We start from the raw sequence: 19,086 nt of genomic DNA on the forward strand, positions 1-19,086 counted from the left end.
GAGAGAGAGAAAGACCATGTCCTTGGATAAGAAAACTCACATCATAAAGTAATCAATGCTTCCCAAATGCAGCTACAGATTCAAAGCAATTCCAATCAATATCCCACCAGATTTTTTTTAAAGGAGCCTGACAAGCTGTTCTGTGGAATAGCAACGGGCCAAGGATATTCAAGATATTCCTAAAAAAGAACTAGGTTGGGAGACTTGTCTTATCAGACAACAGGGCTTAACCTAATAGTGTAGCTAGTAAGGCAATGTACAGTTTTGTGCAAATATCACAGTGGCATACACCCCAAAGTCCAGGAGTGGTTCCATGTACTTATGAAAATTGAATTGTAACGAAGCTGGCGTTGCAGGCCAGTAAGAAAAGGACAGATTTTTCAGTAAATGGTACTTAAACAGTTAAAAAAAATAAGACACAGTGGGAGGGTATAGCTCAAGTGGTAGAGCACATGCTTAACATGCACAAGGTCCTGGGTTCAATCCCCAGTACCTCCTCCAAAAATAAGTAAGTAAACCTAATTACACCCCCTACCCAAATAAAAGAAAATAAATAATTTTAAAAAATTGAAACAAAAACAAGACACAGATCCCTTTCTCACACCAAAATCCCCTCTTAGGCATATTAAAGGCTTGGATATAAAAGGCAAGACTATAAAACTTTCAGATAATAATACAGGAGAATAGTGTATGATTCTGAGTAAGGAAATATTTCTTTAAAAAGACAAAAGCATAAACTTACAGGAAAATAGTAAATTCAAATGTACTAAAATTAAGAGCACATGTTCAACAGAGAAGACCATCAAGTCCGAAACTGGGAGAAGACATTTGCAAACCATATAACTAACAAAGAAACATGGGAACCAGGAGATAGAAAAAAAAAACTCCTACAATTAATGATAAAAAGACAGAAAATGCAATAGAAAATGGGCATAAGACTTGAACCAGAAATTCACAGAAGAGCATGAAGGACTGTTAAATATATGAAAAGATGCTCAACTTCATGAGTAATCTGGGAAAAGCAAATTAAAATCATGGAGATAATATTTTATCCTATTCACGAGACAATCAAAAATTAAAAGCTTCACAATAGCTCATGTTGTCAAGGAAGCAGAGCAACCCAAACTCTTTGACACTGCTGGTGAGCATGTGTAAATTATTACAACTATCATGGAAAAAAACTGGGCATTAACTATTGAAGCTGAAAAAGTACAACTCTTTTGACCCAAACTTTTCACATCTCAAATATACCCTAGAGTAACTCCTGAACAAGCACACAAAAGTTCACAGCAGCCTTGTTTGTAAAAGAAAAAAACCAGGAACACCCTAACACCCATTGTTAATAGAATGGCTAAATATAGTATTTTCACACTATACAGCTGAGAAAGAATAAATTATAGCTGCATGTGGTCATATAAATGTTTCTCAGGAATATAGCCTTGAGAACAAAAAGCTAGTTTTAAAAGAATATCTACAGTATTTCATTTATATAATGTTAAGCATGAGAATTGAAAGATGATACTGCTTAGGGAAAAAATACAGTAAAATTATAAAACAAAGCAAGGAAATGGAACAATTTCTGGATAGTGCTTACTTAAGAAGGGAAAAAGAATGGGATGGAATAGTGAAGAGCACACCATGAACCTCAAAGATAAACATACTGATCTTCTTAACTTGGGGGGTGGGCAGTAGCTACATGGTGGTTCATTACCGTGTTACATTCTTTACTTGTATTTTATAAATATTATTTCGTATCTACTAAATATCAACAAGGACAACAAAAATACTGACTCTACATTCATCATTTTCACGATGTTCTCACAAAAACTGCCCTTTCTCCCATGCTCTCTTAGCCTGATGACTGACAGTATCAGCCACTCAGCTGATTAAGCCAGAAACCCAATAATCACCCGTAATGCCTCCTTTACCCTGGCTCCTCTCCTGTATTTACTACATTACCAAGTGGGTCCGTCTCCTCACTATTTCTTAAATGTGTCCTCTGCCCCATTACCTCCACCACCCTTCTCAAAGCCACCATCTTATGCCTGGACAGCTGCAAGAGTTTCCTAACTGGAAATCCTTTCCATGTTTCCTCCTAACAGCCAGAGTAATTTTCTCCCTTACTTTGTGTCATCCTTTCAGCCTTCTTCCAGTTTCTTGAAGGTGCTACTGCTTTCACTGTCTCAGAGTTTCTAGGTTTATTGTTCGTGCTGTTCCCTGTCTGAAATTCTCTGCCGTCACCCCTTCACCTCCGGTCTCAGCAGTTCACCTCAGTTCAAGTGTTACTTCCCCAAGGGAAGTGTTCTATGACTCCAACACTAGATCTGATCTGCTGCCCTCTTAAAGGATCTCACAGCACCCTGTAGTCTTCCTTCACAGCATGCATCAGTTTGTAATTATGTATTTATATGATTACTATGTCTGACATCCCCTCTAGACTGTAAGTTCCACAAAGGCAAGGGTGATATGTTTTGCTCTCCCGAGTATTTCTAACACCCAGCAAAGAGCACAGAGCTTAGCACATAATAAAGCTCAAGTTAAATTTTTAGAATGAATGAGGGAACTCAGTGGGACCAGAGTCTGGAAAATTAATTTTTCCAATTATGAAGTGGATGGATGGTTCTAATTGATATCAAAGGGTTGCTTGAATCCCAAAGTTTTTGTCTGTTATCCTTTCCACCCCCATACCCCAAAATGTATTCTCCACCCTCTGCCTTCTCTGCCTCCAGCTGTCCCACCCACCCTTGAAATTCCGGTTCCTCTACGAAGAATTCCTTGACTCCCACACTGGAAATGCACTCTCCCTCTGGCAGTTCTTTGGCATTTGAAAAATCTTTTTTACTTATTTGGGACTTACTGAGTTGTGAATTTTTTTCTTGTCATCTTAGGAGGTCTGAGTTCTATAATGAAACAGTAAGCCTCCGAGAGAAAACACTGTATGTGTCTAGATTTTCAGTTTGTTGAGGGGAGGGACCCTGCATCACAGCCACTCACTTGTGTAAGATCTATTTACTGAGTGCTCCTTGTTGTGAGGCAACAAAGCCCAGCAGAACAAGAATGAGCTCTGAAGCAAGACTTGGGTTAGAATCCAGCTCTGTCACTTACTGTCTAACTCTGAACAATGTATATAACGTCTCTTGATTTCTCTTTAGGTATTTGTAAGTATGCTAATAGTTAGCTAGAAGGGGTATTTACCCAATTCTTACTGTACTGTAATGATGCTGTAAGTCCCTGTTGCACTTGTGATCAGCAGTTCCCAAGGGAGAGGGTAGGGTTTGTGGTACCATCTGCTAGGGGGTATTTTGTCACATGAGGGGAAGGGCTGGACTGGCAAAATGCCTGAAGGATGCTGCTAGCATTCAGAACCCAGGGGCCAGGAAAGCTGAATGTCTTGCAGTACAAGGGACAATCACACAATACAAATTGTTCTGTTCAAAATAGTGAAAAGAAACATACCATTGATAAATCAATAAAAAATGTTAAAAAAAAAAACATACCATTGAGAAACTTTATTCTGAGAAATATTATTACTCTACAGTGAGTAATAATATTATTATCATTCACCTTAATATTCTCAGAATTTAGCACAAGCCTAGAGTAGGAGGGCAAAAAATGTATATTGGCCAAACAAAAAAACAAACAGTAATGGTACCATTTATGTGTTTCTGAACAAAATGGATTAGAGCCAGGTATGTCAAAGGTATAAGTGTGGCCACGTCAACCACCACTGTTGTGTTTTCTTACACTCAAGGTCCATGACATGGTACGTTATATATCTGCATAGATCAACTGGTGTGCTTTGAGAATTCCCATTAGGACAATACCGACCTCTTTTGCTAAGCAACCCTTGTTCAGCTATGTGGCCACCTCCATGTGAACACAGCCTGGCTAGGTCAGGAACTAGGGCAATATGGACTGCATGAGAAACAGAAGTTTCACCAGCCACCCTGAGGCGAAAATTTCTGAGAGATCTAGTTTTTACCCCTTTCATGAATCCTAGGAACCTGGGTCTGCTCCTAGTACCCTACTTACCTTTTGCAGGTCAATGGAAAGCTGCTGAATGAGTGCTTGGAGCTCTTGTTCCTTTTGCTCCAGGGCTGTGACCTTATTTTCTGCACCTGTTTTTGAAGCTGTCACATGATCTCTTCATTGAAAGAAAGCAGACAATGAACAAATTTGGATATCTCATCTAAGATGCATTCTTTCACAAGAAAAATACAAATGGTTCTTTACATGTTAGGGCTGCAAACTTTAGCCATGTAAAGATTATCAGTGGAGAAGCTTCCTTGGCTCTCTCTGAAACAGAAGCCTCAAGAGAAGAATCCCATCCAGGTTTAAGCAAGAAATCCTGATCTGCCTTTGGCTACTCAAAAGCTCAGAAACTCAAAATACTAAATTGCTTGGCAGGATTGGAGGTGTTCTAAGCCTAAGCAGGGGAGATGGGTGATGGTTTAGGGGAGGTGAGGGGTCCTAAAGCCCTAGGCAGGTAAAGATAAGTCCAGAAGACTTTGCCAGAGCTAGATCAGAAAGGGATGCAGTGAGCAACAGGGGAAGATGGGTGGGCTACGGCCAGTGCTACCCTAACACCACTTCCCACGGGCCCCACAGACCAAGCAAGAACCTCTGCTCTTCCAGCGCTGAGTAGTATCTCTGCAATTCTTCTAGCTTCTGGCTTAAGTCTGATGACATCTGATTGGAGGTCATCAACTCCTCCTGGGTGCGACTTAGTTCTCTTGTTCGTGCCTCCAACTCTTGCTCCATTTTCCCCAAACTTTCTTCTTTTTTTAAAAGCTGGTACAAAGACAGAAAGTTTTACTGGGCCACTACTAAGAAATGTATATGTTAAAAAAAATCTGGACCAATAAGACAAACTTTCATTAACTTATTTTTTTTTTTGGAGGGGGAGGTAATTGGGTTTTATTTTATATTTTTAGAGAGGAACTGGGGATTGAACCCAGGACCTGGTGTATGCTAGACATGCACTCTACCACTTAAGCTATATCCTTCCTGCTTATTCACTTTTTGTGAGCTTGTAAGGGGTCTTATATGTTGAGTACTTTAACAAGAAAAAGTAACATTTCAAACAGAACTTTTCCATTATAATAAATTGAAAAACATACAAATATGATTAATATCAAAGACTATGAAGGCAAGTTTATCAGCAGTTAAGGGAGTGATGACTAGCAAAATCAGAGTAACTAATCATCTATTCAGGATTCAGCTAGTAAAACAAAAATGCGTACCATGTGCTTTACTTTACTTAGCTCCTGCTGCTGGAAACCTTCTAATTCATCCATTTCATCTCTCCTTTGGAAAAGATTCAAACTCTGGTTCTTCATTTCCTGTAACTGAGCTGTCAGAAACTTTTTCTCCTATACAGAAGAAAAAGGTATCTGCTCAGGCAACTAAGACATTATAAATCCATATTATGTAAGCAGAATTCTTAATAAAGGAAAATCTTAAGGAAATCTGTTAGTAGCAATGATACATTGATAATGGGAAGTTCTACAGTAATCATTTATAAAATTATCTACAAATTCTTTTAGTTAGAAATAAGTATGTTTTAACTGATAGTTGTGAAAAGGGGAAGGAAAGCAACAATTACTTCATACTTGAAATGCACAAGTTTGATTAGCAATTCCAGATATTCATTTTACATGTCTATTCTCAGTGACGTATTGAACTGGCTGAGTAACATGAATAACTGGAACAAGACTGAATGCCCTTAAAAATTAAAAGCATTTAAGTAGAAATGATTTCAGTTAGTAAGTTCAGATAGCAAGTCAACAAAAAGTAGACATGGCTGGTGTCAGCAGGTTACAATTTACTAGATGATAGCGTCCCAGAGATAGATTCTCTTCAGGACAAACCCTGCTGTTGCAGTTTCCAATTCTTGATTGGAAAGAAATTACAACAGTCTAAAAATAACATTTCCAAAAATTACAGTGGCTTCAAAGACCTACACAGATGTCGCATTACTCTTTTCCTGGTCTAAAATATTCTTCAGCCCCTTCTGTGGAGGGGAGGAAAAATGAGAAAAATCCTCTTAGTGAACTGAAATAGATTTTATTTAGTTCAGTCCTATACAGATACCCCTTTACCATAATTTTAAAAGATAGAAAAACAGTCCAATGAGAATTGCCACTGCTACAGTCTTAAAGAGTTTCAAGACAAGAGAACTTTAAACTAACCCGTACCTCCATATTTAAGAAGACTATCATTAACATCATGTTTAGATACATATTTTTTAAGCACAGGTTTCTTTGGGAGATAGTTCTGACTTTTCTGTAATTCCTTCCCTACATAAATATGTTAAGGGATGCTGATAGCCTGATAATCAGGTTTCTACAGAACACACAAAGAAAATTGCTGGTTTAACTTTGTTTCATCTCAAGAATGGAGTAATAATAAAACTCACCTGCCTAATAAAATTAACAGTAAATATATTTTACAACTGAGTATATCAATCTAAGAAATAATTTTCTACCATAAAGAGTAACTTAGGAGCACTCAGTGAAAATAAGGAATGAACTGGAAGCAGCACATAATTCAGTCTGAGCAAACTGACTATTGATTATTTTAAATTGAAATGTTTTTCTAATTGTAGGCATGAAATTTCATCTTCCTGTTCATGTCTGGGAGCCAGGAATACATTATGTAAAGGCACCTACACAGAATTACACAAGCTATGGTGCTAGAATAATCAAATTCTCATTTGTGTCTAGCTAAGAGGTTCTCTTATCTGCTCAATGCTGAGCCTTGAGAATGTCCTGTTTCCTCACTGCCTCCTCAAAAAGTATTCCTAAAGTCACCACCAGGTCAAGCAGGGCCCAGTATAAAACAGACTCAAATTAGGTATTTTGCAGAGTTTAATAAAGGTAGTTTTCAAAGCTGTGGGTGGGGTAAGATAACCCAAAAGAGAAGATGTACTAGTCGCAGTTGGGCATGAAGGGCAAAGGGATGCAGAGGTTACAAGAAACACAGAGAGAGAAACTATGTCAGAGGGTGAACCAAAGGTCCAACTGAAGCTGTGGCCTTTGGCCATGGGATGCAACCAAACTGAAGGGATCTCACGTGGAGATGGCTGGGGGAATATACTTTCTGACCACACTCTTCCACATACAGTTCTTTTGATGTTCCCCACTGGCAGAACTCAATCAGAAGCCAGAGGGCAATGCAGCCCTGCTGATGCAGTCCCTACCAGCCTTCAAATACACAGAGAAAGGTGAGAGAGGAGTAGAGAGTGTATCGGGAGGGGCAAACAAAACATAACCAGCACACCTACCAAGAACAAGGAAGACATGAGCTTTCCAAGTCAGTGTCTAAACACCCAGTGCTCTGCTTCCAAGAGACGGTACAGCAATCAGTACACTGGGTCCTGGAGAAACCATTTCCCAACCCCCGGGAAGTGGCCAATTCATAATGAGACAAAAATAAAGATGAACTAACCTTTTCAAGCTGATCCACTTTTTCTGACCATTCCTAAAACAAACAATAAAAAAAGTATAGTTTCTAGGGAGGCATAACAGTGTATCAAGATTTTCAGAAAACAAAAACCCCAACTCCCCACCAAGAGCAACCAATCAATCGCACAAACAGCAAATTTAAAAAACCATTAAGTTGGCTTAATAGTAAGAAAGCCAAGAGTCCTAAAAGGAGAATAAAATGAAATTTATAAAAAATTCTAGAGCACAAATAAGCCTGTAGACTTTCACTAAGGAGAGCACCCAACAAAGCTGTGCCAGCTGTTCCGATGCAGCTTTCAGCTTATGGCTGAGTGTCTTCCCAGGAGTACTGCTATTCTTTGGGAATGGGTGGCTGAGGCCAGCTGAGTCGGTAACTCTGTAACTGATGTATAAAAATTAATTTACTGAAAAGGGAGGTGGTCTTCAGCAGCTCCTGATCATTATTTTCCTTCTCATCTTGACTTTACTAGTATCCTTTATGCCATCTGGTAAAGTTAAAGGAGAAGGGATTATGCACCTTATTCACCAATCACAGAAGAGGGGAAAAAATAACCACTGGTACAAAAGCCAATATCCAATTGCCTACAGTCAGGATCCACCAATTTTAGATTATTTCTTCATTTGTATATACTCATATCATAGTAATTCACTATGAATGACTGTTTTTCTGGCTAGTGAATATCCTAGATGACTAGCACACACTGTAAAGCAAGCCAAACAACCACCCCACCTACTGCAGATGAAACATATTATACATTTTATACATTATACATTAATGTATAATGAAATACATTATATATTATACATAAATGAAATGTAATAAATTGACCCTATCTTAATATATCAAAATTATCATTACAATGGTTTGATGCTTGTCTTAAATTTAAAATGCTACTGAATAAAATATACTTCATGATCATTGTAATAGCCAGTAACAGTATTATTTTTCTTTTTTATTGTCATTCATTCAGCATCTTTTAGGGGATGGTTCTATTGAGATTATAGGAGTTCCCCTCTGGGTTGAATAAACTTGGGAACAGAGTTTATAAGAACTATGTACCTCATGGACGATGGCTAGCTTGACAGCATGTTCTCCACTATAAAAGCAAGTGTTCTGGGACAAGGCTTTGAGACAGATTTTTGGTGGGCAGAGACCTTTTTCCTTATCTTGGGGCTCGCCACTAGATTAAGAACACATTTTTTTCCTTCTCCATTTTATAAAGCTATACAGGTGAGGAAAATGATACTCTCACATTCTGGATACGTTTCATAATTTTAACTGTAAAGCTTCTTGACAATTTCCTACCCCGAGACCAAATGAAATCTCAAAGAACTTATCTAGCATTCCTGCTTCCTAGGTTGTAAATATCTGCTATCAGGTTTATGTCATGATTTTTTAAATTCTGTCACTAAGTGAAATCTTTCCACCAGTCCTGGGCAGTGCCACATATAAGATACCTGGTCCTTTCTGGCTAATGCCAAAGCCAGTCCTTCTGCCATTTTGGCTCTGTTGGCTTGGAACGTCTCATTCTGCTCTTGAAATTTCCGCATGGAAGCTGTTAACAAAGAGGCTCTATTTGAGATATGGAAATATTTCAGAAACAGCATGACAAATAGCCCATGTGATTACTTTACAACTGTCACCTAACAAAAAAGGCCAAGGTCATATAAGTGGATTAGGAGACTGGGAAAAACCTGATTCATGTTGACTTCCCCAGAATTTTTTTGGCCGTAGTAAAAGACCAGTTTTTTGGGTTTTTTTGTTTGTTTCCTGTTTTTTTTTTTTTTTAAATAATGGTCAAGTATAAACATTTAAGAAGATGCCAAAACGTAACTCTTCAAATGATACAGTGATAGAACACTGAGTTAGGCTGGTTACCAGAAAATACCAATGCTGTTGCTAAGTGATGGCTACTACTACTTTACCAGAATTAAAAACAAAAGCAAAAGTCAAAATAAAGTGAAATAAACAAACAAAAACTCTTTCTTTCACTTTATTTTCCGTAAAAAAAAATTTTTTTAACTATATATTGTATCAACAAAAATAACTTCCTCCTTCTGTTAGCATCTTTCTTGGATTGAACACCAAGGAGAACATATGACTTAAGGTAGACTAAACAAAATGTATGTTCTATTGTCAGAGGAGTGATGACAGAGATTTCCCCCATTACTACACACAGCAGCAGTGAAGCTACGCCTAGAACCAAAGTCTTACTCTAGGCCCAAGGACCAGGCGCTAGATTTTACTAAAACCTAAAGGCAGCCAATAAACTGGTCAACTGGATGGAAACAACCTGATACAAATAATGACCTTCTCTTAAGAAGCATGCCTATAAGGCAACGAATGAACTGTATGCTTATAAATATCAGACAAATGTTATATTAACTTAATTAAGAAGTACACTACTTACAAAATGAAGATTTGAGCAATGACAAAGGACAAACTTAACCATATACTATCATTTCATTTCAAAAAACTAAATCCTGGAAAGAGTGAAAAAAGCAGGAAAAAAACAATACGTACAATCCTGGTGTTTTTCTAATGCAATTTCAAGCTTCTCTTTTATCTTCTGCAAGTTTCGGACCTGTTCAGCATAGTCTTGGGTGAGGAGGGTGACGCACATACCAGGAATGGACAAACATCAGGAAAGGAAGTTAATTAAACAAAAAAATGAATGAAAATGATGATGATTTTCTCAACCTGAAAACCATTCCTGTTAAGGAAAGCTAGGTAGACAGCCTCCCATTAACAATGAAAAACACAGGCAAACAGGTATACTACAAATTACCTACAGTGTAAACAGCAAATACACAGGCAGATTTGTTTAGTCTTGATAGAGAACAAGAATTGGGCTTGGTCTAGTCATCAGAAATGCCCTGCTATGAAAATCAGTATAATCCCACTACTTAATTTCACTTTTCAGTCTTCACTTTCCTTTCTAGTCTCAGCAGTAGGATAGAGGGAATTCATTAAACAATTCACTTACAGTTCATCCAACTGAGTGAGAGTGGTTAGGGCAATAGCAAACATCCTACCACAGTATTGCCTCTGCAGTGAAAGTACTCAATTCTCTAGAAAAGGCAGCTTCCTTTCTACACAGAACTGAGCTGCCTATGCCACATTAAAGGTGAAAATTAGAATTAATTACCTGGGTGGCCAAAGAAGACAGTATGGTATAGTGAAAAGTAGACAGGCTTTAGTTCAAATCCCAACTCAAGTCCCCATCCTCAGCTAAGAGACCTTAAGCAAATTACTGATCCTAAGTATTAGTTTCTTCATTCATCAAATGATATTAATTGTACCTGTCTCAAAGGATGCATTAGATAATAAGGTAAATGTTTTATATGCCTTAATTAGATAATAAACTAAGTGCTTTATATGCCTTAAGCACTTGGAGCACAGTGCTCAATGAAAGGTAGCTGCTATGCATACTGAGCCTGCAGGAAAATATCCAGCACATAAGTGGGCTCAATAAATGTCAGTTCCCTTCCCTGTCCACTCTCTAACATCAGTCAAGCCCAAACTATTCTTCATTCTGTATTAGAGAAGATGCATATTACCTTATAGCTTTCTCCCCAACATTGAACAAACGTAGTTATTTCACCTCTGTTACTGATATTTTTTATAGGTAGGTGTAACAGGATAGTAACAGTTGAGTTTAAAGCAGACTGTAGAATGGACTCAAACATCAAGCAAATCTGGGTTTGGATCCCAGCTCTACCACCTACAACTGTGTGACCTTAACCTCCCTATGCCTTGTTAGGCTAAAGTGAGGACAAAATGAGATAACGGACTATCTAGTATCTGTGAGCTATACTATAGACCTTTGATAAATACACAAAAACAAATATTTTACACACAACTATGTGAGTTTTGTAGCCTACTACTTTGGCTCCAATAAAATGGGCATAAGGCCAAGGGACAAAAAGAAACATAGAAACCACTGACCACTTCATAGGATGAAGACTTCAAAATGTATCCACTGGCAGACACCAAAATAAGAACCCACAATTTTACCACAAACATGCTCTGCTCAGGCAAAGGATACAATGCAGGTTGCGTAAATTGTAAATTGCACACAAAAGACATAATGAGAGTTACAGTTTTTATACAGATGTTGAAGTTATAAGTACCATTGAAAAGTGGCCCAAAGACTCAGAATGACACACAGGTGATATGTAGCTGTAGCAAGTGGCAACGTAGAGCCAGACCCTCTCTGCTGCTGAATAATATAACATCTGTTGGCTATTCCCTGTAAATAGCAGCCCCTAAGCCTGTCCACCTGAAAGCAAACTATGCTAATGGATGAAAAATGGTTAAATCTAGTCTACACATACTTTTAGTATCTTTTATACCCATGGCTAGAAACCTCAGGAGCAGAAAAACGTAAGTTTTTTTTTAACTGTAAAATTCAGTTTTGAATTTACACTATTCAGTACAACTAAGAAAGAAAGGGAACAAAGCAGGTACAAATTGCTCCTTTTTGACTCAGAAAATTGAAATACATCAAAATAACTATGAAGTTATGCTATATGGCTATTTTATAGGGAGAGCAGGTCAGACAAGGCAAGATTCCTTTGTTCGCTCTTTATGAGTTCTCAGACATACCAGAAAGTCTGGCTTCTAATTTTCGTATCTGTTCATTCCTTCTCAAAAGCTGGGATGAAAGATCTTCTCTGGAGCTGCTTCCATCAGAAGCCTGTTGACATAGACATAGAAGTTTTATTCATACATGGGTTTTCAGCAGCATGACACCACAGTACTCAACCAAAAGTAAGAACTCTTATTTTAGTTTCGGTTGCTATTTAAGTGATCCCTGAAAAGCTTCTCTACCAGTAAAGTAGAAGCAACACTAACTCCATCTATAATATGAAGGAGATAAAAGATGCGAAAGATTAATTGTGAGTGTGTGTATACATGCTAGACTACACAGTGGCAAACAAATCCATTATGATCATACTACACATAGTACAAAAATACATTTTTAGTGATAAAAAGGAAATTAAAAAAATTTTATTTAGAAGTTCTTTAGCAAAGGATCAAAGGCTGGTCTGTGATGAAGAATCTATCACTGACATTGATAAAGTTTCAGAATCTTCATCTATAAAACAAAGAGATGTCAATCTAAAGCTCTGAAATGCATCAAAAGCTTTAGCAGGTAACATACATTCAATAAATCAGCATATTAATGAGACATCAATTCTCCCCAACAATATAGATTATCTTAAAACATATGGGTACTACTATTACTTTGGGCACTGCTTACTATTGCTAATAGATAACTCACTTTATCTTTTCACTTTAGATTATAAAATTTTAAAAATACATTAGAGTAGGGAAAATGGTTTAGTGAACATTCTCTATTTCAACAATTGCTGATTCACAACATTGTAAAATGACTATAACTCAATAAAAAAAGTTTAAAAAAAAGGTAAAAAAACCAATTGTTGATTTTTCCCATATTTGCTCCATCAATTTTTATTTTACTTTTAAAATTTTTTAAGTACTTTTTTTTTAATGGAGGTACTGGGGATTGAACCCAGAGCCTTGTACATGCCAAGCATGTGCTCTACCGCTGAGCTATACCCCCCACTTTACTGAAGTATCTTAAATAGCAGACATCATGGGATTTCATCCTAAATACTTTGATAAACATTTCTAAAAATTAAGGACATTTTTCTTTATAGCCACAACACCATTATTATACCAAACAAAATAAAAAATAATAGTATCTAATAGCCAGTCTTTAGTTTTCCTCATTTATTGCCAAAATGTCTTGAACGGTGGTTGAACAATTCACTTTAAATATTCATTTACCCACCTAGCTACTTACTCATCCAACTTGCACAGACTCAATACAGTGTATAGTTAAAAGGGAGTCCCTAGAGTCAGAAGGCCCAGGTTAAAGTCCCATCTTCAGCACTTAAAAGCTATAAGAACTTGGACCAATCAGTCGACTTCTCTGTGCACTGGTTTTCTCTGACGTAAATTGTGACAACAAACATAATTTACCTCACAGAGCTGTGATGAGGATTAAATAAATCAATCCTTGTCAAGTCTCTAAAACAGAGCCCGGCACATAATTAGTTTTAATATATACCATCTATTAGTAGTGGAAGTTACAATTATCACTGCTTTTGAGACACCTATTCTCAGCATTGTGCTAAGGACTGGGAATAGTGGTGAAATGAAGTCCATACCTAAAACAGCAGCAGCTATGGCAACTACTAATTATGAAGTGCTTATTAAGGGCCAGGCAGAACACTAAGGGTTTTATATACTATCCAGGAAAGAGTTACCATCACAGGCCTGAGCCTGCTATCCTTCGAGAGGCTTGCTTGTAAAGTATACCGCTGACTGGCTGATGGGAACTTTTTACAAGGGTAAAAATGGTAAGAATGGCTCACTGTGCCTAAATAAATTGTGCAAAAAAAATACAGGTTATGCTGAACACCTGTTTTCCTTCGAGGAGTCTGCAATTTTGGTACATGCTAGGCGGAGGGTGCCTACATGACTAGCCGCCAGTAAAATCCTTGGGCACCAAGTCTCTAATGAGCTTCCCTGGTGGAAAACATTTTATCCTGTATTGTCACAATTCATTGCTGAGGGAAATAAGTGCATCCTATATAACTCCACTGGGAGAGGACTCTTGGAAGCTTGTACCTGGTTTCCTCCAGGTTTTGCCCCATGCAACTTTTCCCTTTGCTAATTATGCTTCATAATAATTTTTTTCACTGCAATAAATAATAGCAGTGAGTAAAATTGTATACTGAGTCCTGAGTTCTTCTAATAAATAATCGAACCTAGGGGTGAATCCTGACACACATACTTTAATAAAGACAGGTAATGTTCCTATCTGCATTTTAAATATGTGGAAACCAGGACATAGAAAAGTGAGAAAACTTACCCAAAGTCACACAATAACGATGAAATGGAATCAAATCCAAGTCTGAGGCAATAACCTGAACTGAGCACCTAACTGCTACACTCTATTGCCTCTCATGAAGCTCCCAGTTTAGCGGAAGAGACAAACGAGCAAAATACCAACAACAATGCAGTGTAACAGGTGCCATCATAGGGGAGGAGGAGACAAGCAGGAGACAAGGGATGAAATTCAGCCAGGAGCAATACAGGGTAGTGGGGGTGAGAGGGGCAGCAGTAAGAGTTGGAGACAGGAGACATTCCAGAGAGGAAACAGCACATGCAGACATTAGTAGGCATGAAGGAAAGTTGCCATTCCATAAAGCACAGTCAGTTGACCAGTGCTGGAGCACAGGGTGTAGGGAAGCTGTGAGGTGAGGTAGGATAGGAAGCTGTGACAAGACCATGGGAGTTTACCATTAGACAATAATAATGAGTTTGTACTGCATTCTGAAGATGATGGGCAAGCCACTGAGGAGTTTTAAGCACTGCAGACACATGAACAGATCTGCTTTGGCCTTGGGGAGTTACTGGAGGAAGGGAGCCCAGATAGGCTACCACATTTGTCCAAGAAAGAAAGGCAGCCTGAAACAAAATGGAAGTAAATGGACTACCAATAAATGGAGTAAAGAGGGCAAGCTTAAGGCAGCTAGGAGATGGAAGCCAAAATACTTGCTGACTGATTGGACACCAAGAAGTGAAGAAAGGAAGAGTCTAAAATGCTTCTAAGGTTTCTTGCTGATGACTTAGGGGATGAAGGTGCATATGTGGAGGTGGAGTTAAATAATTCAATTTTTTTTCATTTTAGACACTGCAATACCAGGGGAAAGGCATGTAGTTGGAGAAATACATGCAGTAAGATATCAGGGTCTGGAGATAGGGAGTGAGGATCAGAATGTATATACAGTAAGTTCAAATAGATTACTTTAGAAGTCATATAGAGAAGTATGTCCTGAACTTGGGCCAATCTCTGTATCTAGAATACATTCGAGATGAGAGACTTCATTTAGCAAGTCAGCATGAAGGCAAAGCAAGTACTCCTGCCACAGAACTCAGTCATTAAAACTACATACTTCAGCCTGGTGATCAAATGGGCACTTATATTTCCTGTTAAATAAAGGAGCCAACAATAATTTAGATCTGGTAATCTTACTGTTCCAGCCCAATAACCTAATAGCTTCTGCCATGTAATCTGACCTGAACAGGTAGCATAAGAAAGGAGGAGGTCGACTCATCTGACCATGGAAACAACTCAAGTATCTATCACCAGGAGAAGACAAGAGATATATTGTGGCCTTTTAAATGCTGGAATCTTATACAGCAGGAAAAATAAATAAACCACAACCTCATGTATCACTTTGCATTCTAAAAACATGTTGAGCTAAAAAAAAAGGCCCCAAAAGATGATAGTATATTATTTTTTATAAAGTTTGAAAATAAGCAACATTAAACAGCAAATTGTTTATGAATGTATACATATCTAGCAGGGTATTTTACAAAGCAAGGGAATGATATACACAAACTTTAGGACAGTGGCTATCTGGAGGTGAGGGAGGGGGAAGGAAACTGGAAAGGAGCATATAGGTGGCTTCAACAGTATTGAAAATGTTCTGTTCCTTGGGTAGGTGACAGACTAACAAGTATTAGTTTTATTTTTATGCTTTGCACTTTACATTTACATTATATATATTCTCTTTCGTATATAAAGCATTATAAATTGTTCTTTTTTTTATTTAACTGAGTTTAAGAGGATCGTGTCATATGCCACAGATACAATTTCAATCCTTAGGCATGACATTTATTTAAGACAGCAGCATCCTCAAATCATTCTGACTACAAATGTACGTTACAAATAAAAGATATGATGCAGCCATCAGTGCCATCTTTTCATCAATTTTCCCAATAAAATAGTGCTAATTCTCTAGCTAATTCCACACCAAACTCAAAGATTTTGCTAATCAAAAATGACTTAAAGTATCTATGTCTGCAGAGACAACAGGCCAAAGCATTTTGAGAAATGAAATGGAAAAGATGATGCACAAGGTATATAGGTGGAAAAAGAGTCCAAGAGGACAATGTAGAGAATACAGAAAGGGACATGAAAAGTAAGAAAAAGAAACAGAAAAGCACCTCAGAGTAAGAAGAATCAGATATAAACTACAAAGTATCTTGCAATTTTAAAAGAAAAAACTTACTGGAAAGATTCCCTGAGATAGTAGGTTAAAAATATACTGAGACTATACCAAATATTAAAAGCTAGAGAAGATACTTACAAAGTCATCTCCTGAGTCAGCTCCCATAGAGGCAACCGATTCCTTGCTCACTGATCGTGGGATCCTAGTCGCACCTCCTGGCCTCTGGGCAACGGCAGTCTCTTCTGCAATTTTCTTCTTTAGTTTTGCAAACATTTTGCTGTGTGGGTATCCTGCACCAATGACCAGCTCTTGGGCCACTACAGTAGTCCTTAGGCCAGCAACCAGGAATTCTGAGACAGGTGTCTAAAAAGTTCCAGATATCCAAGCTAGCAGCATTCCCACTAAAATGTAGGCCAAAGGCTTGTGGCAACAGAGTATCTACAAATCAGATGAAACAAAGCTTTAAGTTAAACACCAGAGAGATTTCACATCTGGGTTGCTTTGTTAAGTTTCAGGTTTCAAAATTAAATTTCATAATTTTACACGTACACTTAATAGAACACAATTACTAAACATTTAAAAAGCACTCAGGTGCTACATATGCATATACAGATAAGGAAATCAAGTCTCAAGGAGAAGTAATCTGCCAAAGATTGTGCAACTAAGTGCAGGGCTGGCATTTGAATCCAGGACTCTTGACTCACAAGTCCTTACTCATTTTTTTTTGTTACACCACACTGCCTATGGCATGTAACACATTAAGTAAAATTTGCCGAGGCAGACATTAACATAACATAATGCTTCTGAATCCTTCCCCCAATAATATTGTTTAACTACAGTTTAGTGTTTTGATTTTTTTTATAAGATGAAGACAAAAACATGTAACTCAATACAAGGAAAAGGTTAATGTTCTAATGTTCCAAGATGGTTTGGAATCAGCTGTTCACTAGAAAAAGCTGACAACTTTTTTTTCTAAAAAAGCAGTCAAGCCAGACAACTATATTGTAAAGGTATCAGATATCCTTAAATATTTCCTGGAAAAGCTGTGTGGTTCTCTTTAAAGGTGATTAAAATTACCTCAGTCAGTTTCATCTCTTCAGAATGTTTTAATGATACTCAACATGAGATTCAAACATCTCTTCCTCCCAAAGGTGTACGAAACATTAACATTCTGGTTCCAATCTTAACTTCTGATGTTTTGAGGATATCTAAGCTCTGCTCTAAGATCTACAAATGACTTCTTACCACCCCAAATTATCCATTTAAGTCTGTACAGTTCTTCAAAAACTTTACCTTCAATGTCTGTAAACCACCTACTCACCTGGCTTATCTACTAGATTTAAAACAGCTTGGAGGTCAAAGCTTTCTGTCCTGCATGAAGACAAAAATAAAATGCATTGGATATTTCTCTTCAATTGTAAGGCCAAAATGATGGGGGGATGGGCCGGGAGAATGAAAGAGGAGGGAGGAAGGATTAAGGTGAGGGGGAGAAAAAAAATCTGTCACTGCCACAATCCTCGGTAGTCTACCCTCCCTCACCCTGGTCTTTGCATTTGTGGTTTGCCTTAAAGCTTCACTTATAGGCACAAAGAATAGAATCTCTCATAGAAGTAAACGGCTAAATTCACTTCACCTTGGAAGCCCTGAGCAAAACAACTTGAACGAGATTAAGGTTTCCCAGGGCCAGCATTTATTTGTCAGTTGATTCTGACATTCACACACTGTTTACCTGGCCAGACCCCAGAGCCTCGACTCACACTAAGTTGGGTAAGAGACAGCTGCTTAATGCCCGGGGGTCAGCTACCTGCCACGGCAGTTTGGATCGCACTCACTCAGGCTCCTTCCGGACTGTCAAAGAAGGGAGGGACCCAACGACTCTCCCATTTGACAGCAGGGAAACTGAGATCCAGAAAGGAAGAGTGACTTGTCCAAGTTCACGCAGAAGGGAATTCCGGAACCCTAGGCTCCAGATTCCCAGGCCGAGTAGCCCGTTTCTGCCCCCACCCTCGCCTTTTCGGCACCCCTGTACTGTCCCCCGCCTTGGGTCTTGGGCAACCCAGTCCGGGCCGCTTTGGGGACACACCGAGGCCACCGGGAGAATGAGTGGCCTGCTTGCATCTCTGGCCCCCACCCGCGCACCTGCCGCTCACAGGGCAGCCGACAGAGCCCCGCCTCCGGGGCCTCTCTTGAGCGCCGGCCCGCGTCACCAGCCACCAAGGCCGGCCGCGAGCAGAGCAGCGACCCGGAACCGCATTTCCACCAGCGCGCCGGAAGCGGTTGCTCGTAGGGCCGGCTTGCCGCGCGCATGCGCCTGAGCGCACCTTCCGCGGCTGACGGCCTCAAGCTCCCGGGCGGCGGTTGGGCTAGAACCGCAGGAGGGCGGGGGCGGGGGCGGGGGCGGGGGCGCGGGCGCGGGGCCGGGTGATCCCTTAGGCCGGCCCGCCACGTCAGCAAGCGGCCTGACCCGCGTTGGGAGGCTGGGTGGCCGAAGCATTTCTTTCCTTTTTTTTCGTAAAGGGGGCGGGGCGGAGCTGGGAAAGTGGGAGGAGCCTGGTGGCAAAAG

At 39.0% G+C, this 19,086-nt stretch overlaps 1 protein-coding gene across 5 annotated transcripts in view; it reads right to left on the reverse strand.

Annotated features, from left to right (window-relative positions):
- The window catches only part of GOLGA1 (golgin A1), a 45,115-nt gene extending 26,322 nt beyond the window's left edge, over positions 1-18,793 (reverse strand). For 4 of the 5 annotated variants that reach the window (XR_004319482.1, XR_004319484.1, XM_032478421.1 and 1 more), the window contains exons 1-10: positions 18,663-18,793; positions 17,845-17,894; positions 16,662-16,961; positions 12,076-12,166; positions 9,991-10,065; positions 8,925-9,022; positions 7,450-7,482; positions 5,244-5,372; positions 4,622-4,791; positions 4,033-4,144 (exon numbers count right to left, since the gene is read on the reverse strand). Coding sequence is in view for 3 of the 5 variants with exons in the window: in XM_032478421.1 (XP_032334312.1) it covers positions 4,033-4,144; positions 4,622-4,791; positions 5,244-5,372; positions 7,450-7,482; positions 8,925-9,022; positions 9,991-10,065; positions 12,076-12,166; positions 16,662-16,796 (843 nt within the window). In the remaining 2 variants the exon portion in view is untranslated. Of the gene's footprint in view, positions 1-4,032; positions 4,145-4,621; positions 4,792-5,243; positions 5,373-7,449; positions 7,483-8,924; positions 9,023-9,990; positions 10,066-12,075; positions 12,167-16,661; positions 16,962-17,844; positions 17,895-18,606 lie in introns of all 5 variants that reach the window. The other variant, XM_032478420.1, reaches the window with a different exon arrangement.
- Positions 18,794-19,086: the final 293 nt, after the last annotated feature.

Source organism: Camelus ferus, chromosome 4 (assembly GCF_009834535.1).
Source record: "Camelus ferus isolate YT-003-E chromosome 4, BCGSAC_Cfer_1.0, whole genome shotgun sequence".
Classification (NCBI taxonomy): domain Eukaryota; kingdom Metazoa; phylum Chordata; class Mammalia; order Artiodactyla; family Camelidae; genus Camelus; species Camelus ferus.